Raw genomic sequence first — 14871 nt, forward strand, 5'->3', positions numbered from 1 at the left:
CCTTTTTGGTCTTGGGTCTCGGACAGGTCGCAATCGCCGCTGTCTTGTCAATTTGGGGACGCACCTGCCCGTGGCCCAAGTGGAACCCCAGATACCGTACCTCCACCCGTCCAGTCGCGCACTTCTTCGGATTCGCTGTGAGTCCCGCTCGGTGCAGCGATCTCAGAACCACTCTCAGATGTTGCATATGCCGCTGCCAATCATTGCTATAAATAATGATGTCATCTAAATAGGCATCAGCGGCGGCGTAAGCTGAATGCGGTCTGAGGATTCGGTCCATGAGACGCTGAAACGTAGCCGGGGCTCCAAACAAACCGAATAGAAGAGTCACAAATTGGTGTAATCCAAACGGTGTGGAGAAGGCGGTTTTCTCACGGGAAATTGGTGTCAAGGGGATCTGCCAATAACCCTTCGTCAAATCCAATGTCGAATAAAAACGAGCAGTGCCCAACTGATCGAGCAACTCATCAACGCGAGGCATTGGGTATGCATCAAATTTAGACACCGTGTTGACTTTTCTGTAATCCACACAGAATCGCACATACCCGTCGCTCTTAGGCACTAGAACAACTGGGCTGGACCAATCACTGTGGGATTCTTCTATTACCCCCATATCAAGCATCGCATCCAATTCTTCCCGAACGATTTTCTTCTTGTGTTTGGGTAATCGATAGGGGTGGCTACGTACCACGACCCCTGGCTCGGTCTCGATGTGGTGATGGATGAGGTTCGTACATCCCGGTAGAGGGGAGAACACATCTGCAAACTCCTGTTGCAACCTATCAACTTCCGTGAGTTGGCTCGGTGAGAGGTGGTCTCCGCAAATGACCAGGGTGAACTGATTATGTTTTGAACTCACCTCCGGTCCGAGCTCCGCCTTCTCGGGAACTACCGTAGCCAACGTCACGGGAACCGCCTCCCTCCACAATTTCAGGAGATTGAGGTGGTATATTTGACGTGCGTCCCCTCTATTGGTTCGTTTAACCTCATAATCGAGATCTCCCACTCGTCGTGTGACCTCAAAGGGTCCTTGCCACTTGGCGAGTAATTTAGAGCTCGATGTGGGAAGCAATACAAGCACTTTATCTCCCGGTGCAAATTCCCTTAGCTGAGTTCCCCTGTCATACAGTCGGCACTGTCGTTCTTGAGCTTGGAGCAAATTCTCCTGTGTTAGTTGCCCCAAGGTGTGGAGTTATACTCTAAGATCAAGAATGTACTGAATTTCATTTTTACTGTTTGAAGGTCCTTCCTCCCAGGCCTCTCGCAATACGTCAAGCAGGCCGCGTGGGTGTCGCCCATACAGCAGCTCGAATGGGGAGAAGCCAGTGGAGGCTTGCGGGACCTCTCGTACTACAAATAACAGGGGGTCGAGCCATTTATCCCAATTTCTGGAATCATCGTGCACGAACTTACGAATCATGTTTTTGAGTGTTTTATTAAATCGTTCCACCAGGCCATCCGTTTGAGGATGATATACACTGGTGCGAATCGATTTAATATTTAACAGTTCATACAGTTCACGTAGTGTTCGTGATATAAATATTGTGCCTTGATCGGTGAGGATTTCTTTCGGAATCCCCACCCGGGAGATTATTTTGAAGAGTGCCTCCGCAACACTACGTGCTGAGATGTTGCGAAGAGGCACTGCTTCCGGATATCGTGTTACATAGTCCACTAGGACCAATACAAAGCGATGTCCGCGTGCTGACCGTTCTAATGGCCCGACGAGGTCCATTCCAATTCTCTCAAAGGGGACCTCGATCAGAGGGAGAGGGCACAATGGCGCTTTTGGGGTGGCCGGTGGGTTAACCAGCTGGCATTCGCAGCATGCCGCACACCACCTGCGGACATCGCCGCCAATGCCCGGCCAATAGAAACGGGCTATTAGACGGTTCAATGTTTTCCTTTCTCCTAGGTGACCCGCCATGGGATTATAATGAGCCGCCTGGAATACCATTTCCCGACGGCTCCTTGGAACCAACAGTTGGGTTGTATCCTCTTTGGTCCGAGTGTCCTGTGTCACTCGATACAACCGCTCATTTATAATTGCAAAATAGGGGTATGAAAGTGCGATGTCAGGCTGGAGTCGTTGACCATCGATGACTCTCACTTGGTCGAAGGCGTGTTTGAGGGTTTCGTCTCGCGATTGCTCCAAAGGGAAATCCCCGTCAGGGAATTCCCTGAGAAGAGGAGGGGCTGCAGCCTCTCCCCCTCTCTCGTCATCATGACGTGGAGCTGTCGAGGGCGGCCCCGGCTCCGCCTCCCCTGCCAGAGCATCGCACATCACAAATCTCCCTATTTTCATACAGGACCCATCCGCGCAAATTCCCTTTAATAAAACTTTAAAATCAGGCCAATCAGTCCCCAAAATCAGCGGATGGGAGAGGCGGGAACTAACCGCAGACTCCACTCTATGCTTTTTCCCCCGAAATTTAATTGTCAGGGTCACCACCGGATACTTGTGAATATCCCCGTGTACACATTTCACCTTCACCGTTTTGGTTGTGACCAATGCCTCGGGTTGAACCAGGCTTTGGTGGATAGTGGTTTGATTACACCCGGTATCCACCAACGCTTGGTGAGTACCCCCCTTGACACTTACCGGTATCCGGCACGCTCCGGCCTGGTCGGGGGCAGACTGTGGGAGGTCAGAGACCCGCACCACAGTCCCCAGCTCCATCAGAGGGCACTGATCTCGGAAGTGGCTCGGGTCTCCTCACCTCCAGCAGGCCGGCCCAGGCGCTACGCCCCCTTGAGGGGGAGAGCGGCAGGGCATTGGAGTAGGGGAAGGTGTCGCCTCCCACACCCGGGGAACTGGTCTCAGGGGCTGAGATCCTCCTCGTCTGCGTGGGGCAGGAACGGGACCTGGAGAGAGAGCAGACGAGAGAGAGAGAGGGGAGGGGGAAGAAACAGAGGGAGGAGAGAAAACGTAGGAGGGATCTTCCGCCCTCGGGATCGCCGCCATGTGGTCCTCCGCAAGTCGGATAGCTTCCTCCAACGACGCCGGGTGGTGGCACTGGGCCCACTCTGCCGTCCCTTTTGGCAGTCGAACTATGAACTGTTCCAGTACCACCTGGTCGATAATTCCCTGGACGTCGCGATCCCCCACTAGCAGCCATCTTCGGCAGGCGTCACGGAGCCGCTGGGCAAAGGCAAACGGGCGGTCAGAGCTCTCCAACTTCAAGCTCCGGGAGAGTTGACGACTTTCCTCCGGAGTGCGACCAACCCGTTGCAAGATGGCTCTTTTTAAATCTCCGTAGGCCAGGTGGCTCGACGCTGGCAGTTGTTGAGCCGCGAGCTGGGATTCCCCGGACAATAGTGGGATCAATTGGGCTGCCCATTGGCCGAGCGGCCAGCCCCAGATTTCGGCGGTCTGCTCAAACAAATCCAGGAAGGCCTCGGGGTCGTCCGCCGCCCCCATTTTCTGTAATGCTGGCGGGGGATGCCCCCTGGCTGAGGAGGCTCCGGATCGCCTGCCGGTCCTCGGCTTGAGCATGCATGAGCTCGACAAACCGGCGTTCTTGATCTTGTCGGAGCTCAAGCAGCGTCTGTTGGTGATTCTGATGTAGGCTGGCGAGGGCTTGGAGGATCTCCGCCAACTGGGAGGACTCTACGGGGCAACTTCCGTCCATCTTCAAACCTTTTCCCGGGTTTCGGCACCAGTGTAAGACTTCTTAGTTAAAGGAGGAGACGAGAAGCAGATTCTCTGGTTCAGGTAAGCGTTTTATTCTCCCTACTGCAGCAAATGCACTCTTTCAGGGCTCTCAGCGTGTTCAACAACTCAGTCTAAACATAAACAACAACTCCAGAAAAATAAACTCTCATCTTTACGATACTAAGCTCTTGGCTTCTCAATCAGGTCTCTAGTGCCCAGGTACTCTCTCTTCCCTGAGTGCTGCGTGGCCCTCTTTATGCCGCTCTCCCCGTGCTCACTGAAATTAGAGACAGGTGTTAGACGTAATTTGGCTCAGGTGTAAGCGCCCTTACCGCTTTCTCTCTCTACGGAGAGATGCTTGACCACGCCCCCGCTGCCACAACCAGCCTTCTACTTACCGCTTCCTCAAATGCAGCTACCCTCCCCATTTCCACACACCACTCTGAAAAAGAGGGTGCTCCGCTTGACTTCCAACCCCTTAAATTTACTTGCCTGCCGATCATGAGACTGGTCAGAACCCAATTTTTTATGTGATTATCCCCTAATTGCATGACCGCCCCATCACCCAAAATACAGAGTCTGGGACAAAGCAAAACCTGAATATTCAAAACATCACACAAATAACTCCGAACCCTCAACCAAAACTCCTGGATCTTAACACACCCCCAAAAGACATGGGTAGTGTCTCCAACTTCTGATTGGCATCGCCAGCACGTGGGTGTGTCTTTAAGACCAAGCCTATATAATCTAGAGGGTGTCCAACAAAATCTATGTAAAATCTTAAATTGCATAAGGCGAACCCTTGCATCTCTAGATACAGACTTGACATTTTTAAGAATCTTAGTCCACACTCCATCCTCCAATACCAAATTCAAATCTTTTTCCCATACTCTCTTGAGAGAAGTCAAGGCTCCATCCCCCAGACTCTGAATTAGTAGGGAGTAATACAATGATGCTTCATGGCCTTTTCCAAAAGGTGCGTGCCACTCCCAAAAACAGTGCAGAGTAGGTGGCGAAGCTGTAAATACTTATAAAACTGAGATCTGGGAATGCCAAAATGTTGAACCAAATTTTCAAAACGTCTCAATACTCCACCCTCATATAGGTCACCGAGTGTATTAACCCCCCCTCACAATCCAATCTGACCAACATAAAGGGGACTTATTAATACATAGTTTAGGGTTCAGCCATATGCTCGAGGCTGCGTTTAAATAAATATCCAAATTAAACACTCTAGACACTTTTGTCCATATCGAGTGCAAATGCAAAATAACGGGGTGCGACTTAACCTCTCCGGCTAGTTTGATCGAAAGGCTTTGCAGTGGCAAGATAGGGACAAGAACTTCCTTTTCAATACAAAACCAGGGAGGGGCTCTCTCAGGTGGAAGTGACCAATGAGCCAAATGTCTAAGACCGAATGCATAATAATAAAACAAAATCTTGGGTAGGCCTAACCCACCTTTGTCAATCGGCCTATGTAACTTATTGAAATTTAACCTTGGGCGCTTACCATTCCAAATAAAGGACTTCACTATGCTATCAAATTGCTTGAAATAAGAGAGGGGGACATCTACAGGGAGAGACTGTAGCAGGTAGTTAAATTTTGGAATACAGTTCATTTTAATAACATTAACCTTCCCAATCATCGATAAATGTAATGAAGCCCACCTGCCCACATCGCTTGAAAACCTTTTTATTAAGGGGTCAAAATTACCTCTAACTAAATCAGACAAATTTGCTGGGAATAAAATCCCCAAATACTTAAAGCCCTGTTTGGGCCACTGGAAGGCGCCCGGCTGGAAAGCCGTTACTGGACAGTATGCTGTCAGAGCCAAAGCTTCGGATTTAGACCAATTAACTTTGTATCCTGAGAACTTGGAAAAGGAATTAATAATTCTGTGGAGGCAAGGCATAGATCTAGTAGGTTCAGAGACAAATAATAAAATATCATCTACGTAAAGCAGAAGCTTATGCGCCACACCTCCCGCAACCACCCCTGGAAAATCATCCTCCTTTCTTATTGCGGCTGCTAATGGTTCTAGGGCAAGACAGAACAATAATTGGGAAAGAGGGCAACCCTGCAGGGTGCCCCTATCCAGAGTAAAATAATCTGAAATTAATCCATTTGTTTGTACCGCTGCTACAGGGTGTCTGTAAATCTTTTCAGTTCTCTGAGGCCATCAGCTGACATACAGAGCTTCAGCTCTGCCTCTGCACTTTTAATATTTCCTTCCAACTCCACAAGTTCTCGTGCTTTAGATTTTTTGATGAATGAGGCATACTGTATGATCCGACCCCTAAGAACCACCTTAAGTGCCTCCCAAGCCACGCCCACAGAGGATACTGAGGACCAGTTGGTCTCCATATAAACACTGATTTCAGTCTTTATCATTTGTTGGAATTCAGGATTTTGCAGAAGGTATACATTAAGGCGCCAACTATATGATTTCTATTTCTCTATATGTGGCATCACCTCTAAACTCACCAGGGCATGATCTGAGACTAAAATGTTTCCAATTGAGCAATCCACAACAGATGAAATGAGGGATTTGGATATAAAAAGAAAATCTATTCTAGAATAAATCTTATGGACTGATGAAAAAAATGTATAGTCCCTACCAGATGGGTTCAAAAGTCTCCAAATATCCGTAAGACCAAGATTTTTACACATCCTGTGAAGCGTCAATGTTGCTCTAGGGGGTTTACACACTTTTGCTTCACTATGATCAAGGACTGAGTCCATCAAAAGATTAAAGTCTCCTCCCAAAATTATATCATGAGGGGTGCCAGCAGCTTCCAACATCCCTTCAAGATCTATAAAAAAGCCCTGATCATCAGCATTAGGTGCATAAATATTAGCCAAAATCAACCTTTGCCCTTGAATTTCAGCTAAAACAATAATGACTCTCCCTAATTTATCTTTAGTCTGTTTGAGACATTTGAATTGTAGATGTTTATTTATCAATTTAATGACTCCCTTGCCAAATTTGTGAGGCAAAATTACATAACAGAAAATACTTTGTAAAATAAACCCCAGCAAATAGGAAGAATGAACACAAAGGACGTGTAGATTCATTCACAGAACTGTCTCAAAGGTGTGATCTTCCACAAAACAAATTCCAGCTGATGTAAAATGTTCAGATATGTTCAGTGAGCTGGCTGTTATGAGTTCAACGGATGACGTAATCATTCCAATGTCCTGTAAAAAAACTCAAGACAAACTACAGCCAGCAGGAGGAATAAGCACGAAGAACAAACAGATTAATCCACAGCTGTTCCAAAGGAGTGTTATTCAATAGAACAAGCTCTAGCCGCTAGGCGGAACCAATACAAAAAGAAACAAAACCGGCATCCTGGTTACCCGGATGGTCGAGTCAATTCACTCAGAGGCCGCAAAAAGGTATATACCATGACTTACACAATCCGTCAACTTTACAAAAGACATCCTTAGTGTGAGCATGTAGATATTTTGCGGTCATCTGTAGTGTCCACTCTCAAACTGGCTGGGAACTTCAATTCAAAAGTAATCTTTAATCAATGCAAAAGTTTCTTTAAGGAAAAATGTTATTCAAAAAACAAGCTCCAGCCGCACGGCGGAGCCAACTCAAAAAACACAAAATGTCGCCAAGCTTCCTCAAGAGTAAGTACAGCGAGTTGACCCACTCACATGAGAAACACCCAATGGTTTACTCACCCAGTGATTCAATAAAAGACATTGCCTGATTGGGACATTTGAATACTTTGCGACCGACCTTCGTTTCTATTCTCAGTTTGGCTGGAAACATCAGCGCAAACGAGATCTTTCGCTGATGTAAGAGTTTCTCACATTCCTTGAACCGATCGCGTTTCTCTCTTGTCAAGTTAGCAAAGTCCGGGAACAAGAAAATATTATGGTTCTTCCAAGAAAGCTTCCCTTTGCTCCTCGCCTGGCGCAACACCAGATCTTTATCGGATGACCTCAGAAGTCTGGCCAGAATCGATTGGGGCCTGTCTCCCTCAGCAAATCTGTGAGCTGGGACTCTGTGAGCTTGCTTGATTTCCAGCTTGTGGCCTGTTATGTCGAGCAGACTCGGGAAAAACCCGTCTAGGAATTTCACCATATCTCTGCCCTCCTCATGCTCAGGAATTCCAACAATTCGAACGTTATTCCTGTGGCTTCTATTCTCAAGATCTTCAAGCTTTTCAAGGAGATGTTCCAAATCAACTTTGGTCACGGGCGGATTAGCGGTTAATTCCCTCTCCGAAGATTCCAGAATATCGATTCGCCTCTCAACATCAGTCGCTCTTGTAACTATCTCAGAGAATTTTATTTCCATTGCCATAATCGATCGACGTATTACAGCAAGATTCTCCAAGTCAGCAAGAACCTTCGTCAACATCACCAACATGTTGGACAACTGACGCTGGATCTCCTCTCCTGCCGCACCATCCAAATCGAGTCTCCGGTCTGTAGGCCTGTCGGGGCTTTCATCCTGAACATGTAAGTGTCTTTTAATGTCTCCAGAGCCTGAGGATTTTGACTTCTTTGCCATGTTTTGCATCAAAGAGCAATTGTGTAACTGGGTGTATCAAATTCACCAGATTATAACATGAAAATAATTGAAAATTTAGCAAAGTGCGCAGAGCTCGTCGCTCACATGTCTGCTTCTTGCATGGCGTCACGTCCAAAATCCGATAACAGTCTTTTTAACGCAGTGTCTCCCCAACTAAAAACCTGGGCGAAACAGCAGAAACGCTTGGTATACTGCTCAATGGTATCGTCACCTTGTTTGAGAGACAGTAGTTGTAAAGCCGCTAGATCCATAGTGATGGTCAGTTGTTCTGTAACAATTGCAGGAATGAGGCGAGAGAAAAAGGATCTATATGCAGGCTTTTTAATAAAAACTCAGATAAAAAAACATAAAGAAACACAAAAACAGAACAAACCATTACATCCATGAGTGGAAAACAACTGACAATGAATACAAGGGAACATGAGGACTAAATACACAGAGAACTAATGATGAAACGAGGGACACCTGACACTAATGAACACAAGGACCAATGAACAAAGACCATGAAAAAGAACTATAAAACACATAAACAGACGAAAGACATGAAATGAACAATAAACATACATAGCGACCCCTGGCGGTCGCCTGGGTAATCCTTAAACATATGCAATGTACTCGCTCCTTTGTCAGAGGAAGAAGTTCAGAGTGATTTGGACAAGTGCTCGTTTGTCACATTGACTGTGGATGCATCCAATCACAAAGACATAAAATTGTTTCCTGTGCTTGTGTGTTACTTTAATCCATTAGATGGTATAAAATTCAAGATAATTGAGTTTTCGCCTCTGCCAGGTGAGACGTCGGATTTGCAAACTGACTACATTTCCAATGTAATTGACAAACACGGCCTTGATCAATATTGAATTGCCCTCTGTGCCGACAACACTGACACAAACTTTGGTGGTGTTCAGAGAGCTGGTAAAGGCAAAATCTGGAGAAAGCTGCATTCAAAGCTAGGAAGGGAAATTTTGGGGATTGGCTGTAATGCACACATCACCCATAACACATTGCAAACAGCAGTGGATTGTCTTCCGATAGATTTAGAGAGTTTTGCTGTGATGGTGTACAAATACATCCATATCTACACAGTGTGCATGAAGGAGCTCAAAGACTTTTGTGATTTTGTGCAGCTGGACTATCAGAAATAACTGCAGCATGGCAACTCACATTTCCTCTCTCTTGGTCCAGCTCTTGAAAGAATACTACACATTTTCAATGGTCTGCGTGCATACTTTCTTTCTCAAGAAGAATGCTCAAAGTTTCTAAGAGACCTTTTCAGCGATCCTTGCACTAAACTTTGGATTGGCTTCACACTCAAGCAAACAGCACTGGAGATAGTAGAGCAAGACCACATATTAGCCACAGAAGTGGCTTTGTACATTCATGACCTGAGAAAAGTCTTGCAGGCCAGGCTGGAAGAATCATTCATACCCTCTGACATTAAAAAGCAGTTGGATGCCCTGGTTGATGCTGGTGACATGCGAACGGATGATTTCTTTTGTGCAGTGAGAACCTTTTATTCGGCATTGGTGGATTACCTCCAAAATTGGAGCCGCTCATCAGAGAACACAGGAAAACTTGAGTGGGCCCTACTGAGAGACATCCCAGAGTGGAAAGACTTTCAGAGCAGCCTCGAACACTTCTACTCCAGAATCCCTGCTCTCAGTTTGGTTGACAAAACCACGCTCTTTGATGAGTGGGCTTGCATGAAAATCATTGTCACTCGTCGCATCACTGAGTGGAACATGAACAAGATGGCCATGTCTGAGAGATGGACAGATGTTTTCGTGGACAGTTCTTTTTCGTGAGCTGGAGAGCAAGACCATCAACATTGGAGTCTTAGCCAAAGTCGTGGAATTTGTCTTATGCCTGCTTGGGACATCTGCATCTGTGGAGCGTGTGTTCTCATTAATGAACGCAGCATGGACACCGGATAAATCTCGACTCAGTGTAACAGCCATGAAAGCAATGCTTTTTGTACATCTTAATTTTGGACTGGACTGCTCTGCATTTTACGATAAACTCTTGAAAGTCAAGCGCACACTGAGAAAAAACGCTGCCAGTGAAAAGTACAAGGTGATAAGTTACAGATACAGATGCACCCTCTACTTCGCATTAATCCGTGCCTAGGTAAGGATACGTCAGTTTAATTTTTGCTGGGAGGGGGATGTCCCGTTTTCCATAAGCAGGAATCTGGTCACCCTATTATTAGATGTTTTAAACCCAATATTAAAACCACAGAGATGGCTGCACAACAGTCCAGTAGGTGGCGCTATTATCAGATTGCAAACCACCATAAATAAACCGAATAAAAAAAAAAAATTGTCTAGGGTTTTTCACCCAATACATAATTACTAAACACATTACATGTGAACAGAAACAGACGACTATTATTAAAATTAATGGAAGAAATGGGAATGGCCAACGGATGTAGCAAAGGAAGTCCCACCTCACAGGTAAAAGAGCCAATCACCTTTTAGATACAAACATCGCCTGTCAAGCAACTCGCGAAGGCGCATGCGCATTAGTGGAACCAGCCTGAAAAATTGTGTTGTTTTTAGCGCAATCTGACCTAAGAAGAAGAATTTATTATACTATTGTTGTCAGATTTTACTGCTGATTTTATATAAGTTTTGATCTTAATTTTGACCAACCGTTTTGGAGATTTCGGTCTTTCCCCATTCAAGTAGATTGAAGCTGTACTTTTATTCCGCTTGTTTACATAGAAAATAACAGCCTGGGAGCGTTCCCAAGATGGCCGCTGAGTGGGCTGACTCGCCTTGTAAGGGATTTTGATGTCAGTCTGAAACGCTGAAAAACATTTATTTGTTAGTATCTATTTCCCAACAGTAATCAGAATCGTTCAGTCACGTGAAGACTCAGACAGTTTTTCAAAACATCAGCAGACTATGCATGAAATCTAGATTGTGTCAGTTTAGGTTTCAAGTAACACTGAAGCAGCTAGACTATTTTTACTCCTACAGTGAGAAGTGAGAGGAAGAACAGTGATGATTGACAGATAATTGGGCGGAGTCAGTCAGCCACATGTGGAGAGATGAGGGGCTGACGCATCGGCAACGAGGATCATCCCGGGCTGAAACTGCAGGTCAGAGTTATTTCTTAATCTGAGCTCAATGTTTATGTCGTACTTTGGAAGAAGATGGAAGACTGAGTCCACCCCTGCTGTTAAATTCCAGTTTGCAGCATGGCCAGTTAAAAAAAAATGACAGTGAATGTGGTCAGAGTTGGAGGGGGTATTTGATTACTCTTGCATGTGTTTGTTTTCTCAGCAAATTTATACTGATATTGTTCTGTCTTGTCTGATTTTATCAACAGCTCAGTCTTCTAAAGTGAGCAGAGAGATCACTGCTGGCATACATTTGGGGCCTTAGGACCAGGGTGAAACCTTTGACCAGGCCTCCCAGCTCATTCAGTATAAATAGTGTACAGTTTGTAAGGTTCACTACATCAGTGACATATGCATCTACTTCTATTACAAGAACAATAGGGGTTGGTATACTAAGTACAATATTAGGTATATATACCTATACTCTGACCAATATTATAATGGTCAATCAAACGTTATGATGTTCCGGGGGCCTGGGTAGCTCAGTGGTAAAGATGCTGGCTACCACCCCTGGAGTTCGCTAGTTCGAATCCCAGGGCATGCTGAGTGACTCCAGCCAGGTCTCCTAAGCAAGTAAATTGGCCCGGTTGCTAGGGAGGGTAGAGTCACATGGGGTAACCTCCTCGTGTTCGCTATAATGTGGTTCGTTCTCGGTGGGGCGCGTGGTGAGTTGAGTGTGGTTGCTGCGGTGGATGGCGTGAAGCCTCCACATGCGCTATGTCTCCGTGGCAACGCGCTCAACAAGCCACGTGATAAGATAAGATGCGCAGGTTGACGATCTCAGACGTGGAGGCAACTGAGATTAAAAGCACATCAGGGTTTTTAATCTCAGTGGTTAAGGCTCTGGGTTACTGAGCAGAAGGTTGGGGGTTCAAGCCCCAGCAATGCCAAGATGCCACTGTTGGGCCCTTGAGCAAGGCCCTTGACCCTGTCTGCTGGTCCTGGGGTGCTGTATCATGGCTGACCCTGCACTCTGACCCCAGCTTAGCTGGGATATTTGGAAAAAAATAATTTCACTGTATATGTGCAAATGTATAATGAGTGATAAATAAATAAAATTATTATAATTACATTGGGAATTGGGCATTCCAAATTGGGAGAAATAAAAAGGTATGATGTTCTTTCAAGACACATACACAATCATATAGTCACGCATATATTGAGAGATGCTGCAGTTGTGCACAGTTACTGACTGTCTGCTAATCAGTAATGCACAGTCAGCCTGTAATGATGCTGTAATCCAGAAGGAGGCGGTCATTCTCTGTATCAATGTGTCCAAGCAGCAACCCTTTCCATCTATGCAGGTCAGCACTTTGCGTGTGCCTGTCTATGATGATTCTAATGAAGACCTGTACAAATATTTTGACCGCTGTGCTGATGCCGTAGCAAGTGAGACAGAGTGGGGAGGCCGCACAGTTGTGTACTGCAAGAATGGACACAGTCGCTCAGCTACAGTCTGTGTGGCCTATTTGATGAAACAGCAGGGTCTCTCCCTAGCAGATGCCTTCCAGGTACGAACAGTTAAGTCTAATTTTCATGACTTTCTTTCTTAGGCTTGGATTTTACATAATATTCACATTATAAGAACACACCTCTTCCATCAGGAGCACTTGACCAACTAACTAGCCTTTTTGCACTCGAAGGAATGTTGCAGGTTCAGTGAGCTTAATCAACAGCATTTGTGGCATAATGTTGATTACAACAACAAATTATTTTGCCTCGTACCTCATTTATTTGAAGAAAAAAAGAAAAAACAGAAAACACTTACAGGAAGGCACTTACAGTGGAAATGAATAAGGCCAGTTCGTAAATGTTAAAATACACACAAGTATAGCCAAGATGTAAACAGTGTGGTATTTTTGTGCTGCTCAATTGTTCTCTAATTCTTATTTGTTTCATCAGGTAGTTAAAACTGCCCGGTCAGTAGTGGAACCTAATCCAGGATTTTGGACTCAACTGCAGAGATACGAACAGAAGCTGAAGATCAGCAGGTCAGCCAGTAGCAGATCCAATCTGTGTATTCAGGAGCAATATGATAGTAGTGGGAGAGAAACAGATCAATATTTAAGTGCTTTTTTTTTTTTTTTACTATAAATCTGCATTTTTACTTTTTACATTCTTCTTCTTTTGCTTTTGGCAATTCACATTTTTCATGCATATCACCACCTACTGGGCAGGGAGGAGACTTATATTGCTTCAGAAGATACAGATTTAACCACTGGAGACATTTATGCTGCCTTTATTTGCTTTTTGGAGCTTCAAAGTTCTGGCCGACATTCACTTGCATTGTATGGACCTACAGAGATGAAATATTCTTCTAAAAATCTTCTTTTAGATGGAATAAGGGTGAGTAAATGATGAGAGAATTTAAATGTTTTGGCTGAACCATTCCTTTAAGACAAATCCCTTGTATGTGTGGTGGGCGTTCTGGCACACTATGGCTGCCGTTGCATCATCCAGGTGGATGCTGCACACTGGTGGTGGTACAGGAGATTACCCCTATACTATGTAAAGCGCTTTAAGTGCCTAGAAAAGCGCTATATAAATGTAAGGAATTATTATTATTGTACTCTGTGTATTCGCTTATTGCCAATGCTTCTACCTTGACGACATTGTTTTATTGACAATTTTACTAATTTTAAAGATATGCTTTGATTTGGCTGATAATTGATTTGATCATGCTAGGCTAAGCAGAATGGAGTACATTTCATAGTAAATATTAAATTAAGAAGTAATATACTGTAATCAGTGTAGTCATCACCACTCTACTGTAAATGGTCAGATTACAGATTTATGTTTTAAGGAAGTGATTTCAGTCTACTAAAGCAGGACCATTGTTTATTGCCAGTAGGCTGTTAGTAAGACAATAGACTCTGAGGTTTTAATGTTAAACTGAAAACCACATTGTTTAATTTTTTAGAAGCAGTCCTGTTAACAAACCTTTCCAAATAGTTGTATATTTTCTATAATTTTCTGTGCTTTTCAGACCAACAGTCAGAAAAAAAAGCTGTTCTTCCTTGCATCAGAGAGATGTGACTTTAAAAGTGCATAGAGGACAATTTTTATTCCCCCTCCAGATATGTCATGTTTTGTTTTGTATATGAAATATTTTAGTGTCAGTCAGTAATTGTCTGTCCTCCTCAGGAATGTCCCCAGCTGCACTGATAGGCACATTGTTCTGCGACTTCACTTTTTCCTGTATTTTGCTGTAGTCAGGTAAAAAGCTAAATATAATAACTACTCAAAAGCCATGCTCTAAAGTTCTTCCATATAACTCATCTCATTTGCCTTGGTTGAATATTGTACACTCTTACACTCTGTGTTTGCTGGTTTAAGTTAATTTACAGTAGCTGCACTCAAGCTGGTGTTCAGCTGGTTTATCTGGTTGGCCAGTTTGTCCCCCAGCTCTGTCTTACTCTTTTGTGTGACCCAATAAAGGAATTGCATAATAAAAACATTATTAGTGTAGCTGGACACAAATGCTGTAACATAAATGATCATTTGCAACTGTGTTGATAATTTTCAGCCTAATTAAAAGA

General features: G+C 44.6%; 1 protein-coding gene across 1 annotated transcript; it reads left to right on the plus strand.

Annotated features, from left to right (window-relative positions):
* The first annotated feature begins 12498 nt into the window (after positions 1–12498).
* Positions 12499–13912, plus strand: LOC127442820 (dual specificity phosphatase 28-like). Its single transcript, XM_051701030.1, has 3 exons — positions 12499–12843; positions 13235–13323; positions 13510–13912. Exons 1-3 carry the CDS (start codon positions 12499–12501, stop codon positions 13688–13690), a joined length of 615 nt encoding a protein of 204 aa, XP_051556990.1. The 3' UTR covers positions 13691–13912.
* The last annotated feature ends 959 nt before the right edge of the window (positions 13913–14871 follow it).

This window comes from Myxocyprinus asiaticus, chromosome 6 (assembly GCF_019703515.2).
Source record: "Myxocyprinus asiaticus isolate MX2 ecotype Aquarium Trade chromosome 6, UBuf_Myxa_2, whole genome shotgun sequence".
Lineage (NCBI taxonomy): Eukaryota > Metazoa > Chordata > Actinopteri > Cypriniformes > Catostomidae > Myxocyprinus > Myxocyprinus asiaticus.

Coding starts and splice junctions, on each gene's coding strand:
- LOC127442820 (XM_051701030.1), top strand. CDS start 12,499: ATGCTGCAGTTGTGCACAGTTACTGACTGTCTGCTAATCAGTAATGCA. Junction 12,844..13,234: donor CCCTAGCAGATGCCTTCCAG/GTACGAACAGTT, acceptor TTGTTTCATCAG/GTAGTTAAAACTGCCCGGTC. Junction 13,324..13,509: donor CAGAAGCTGAAGATCAGCAG/GTCAGCCAGTAG, acceptor CCTACTGGGCAG/GGAGGAGACTTATATTGCTT.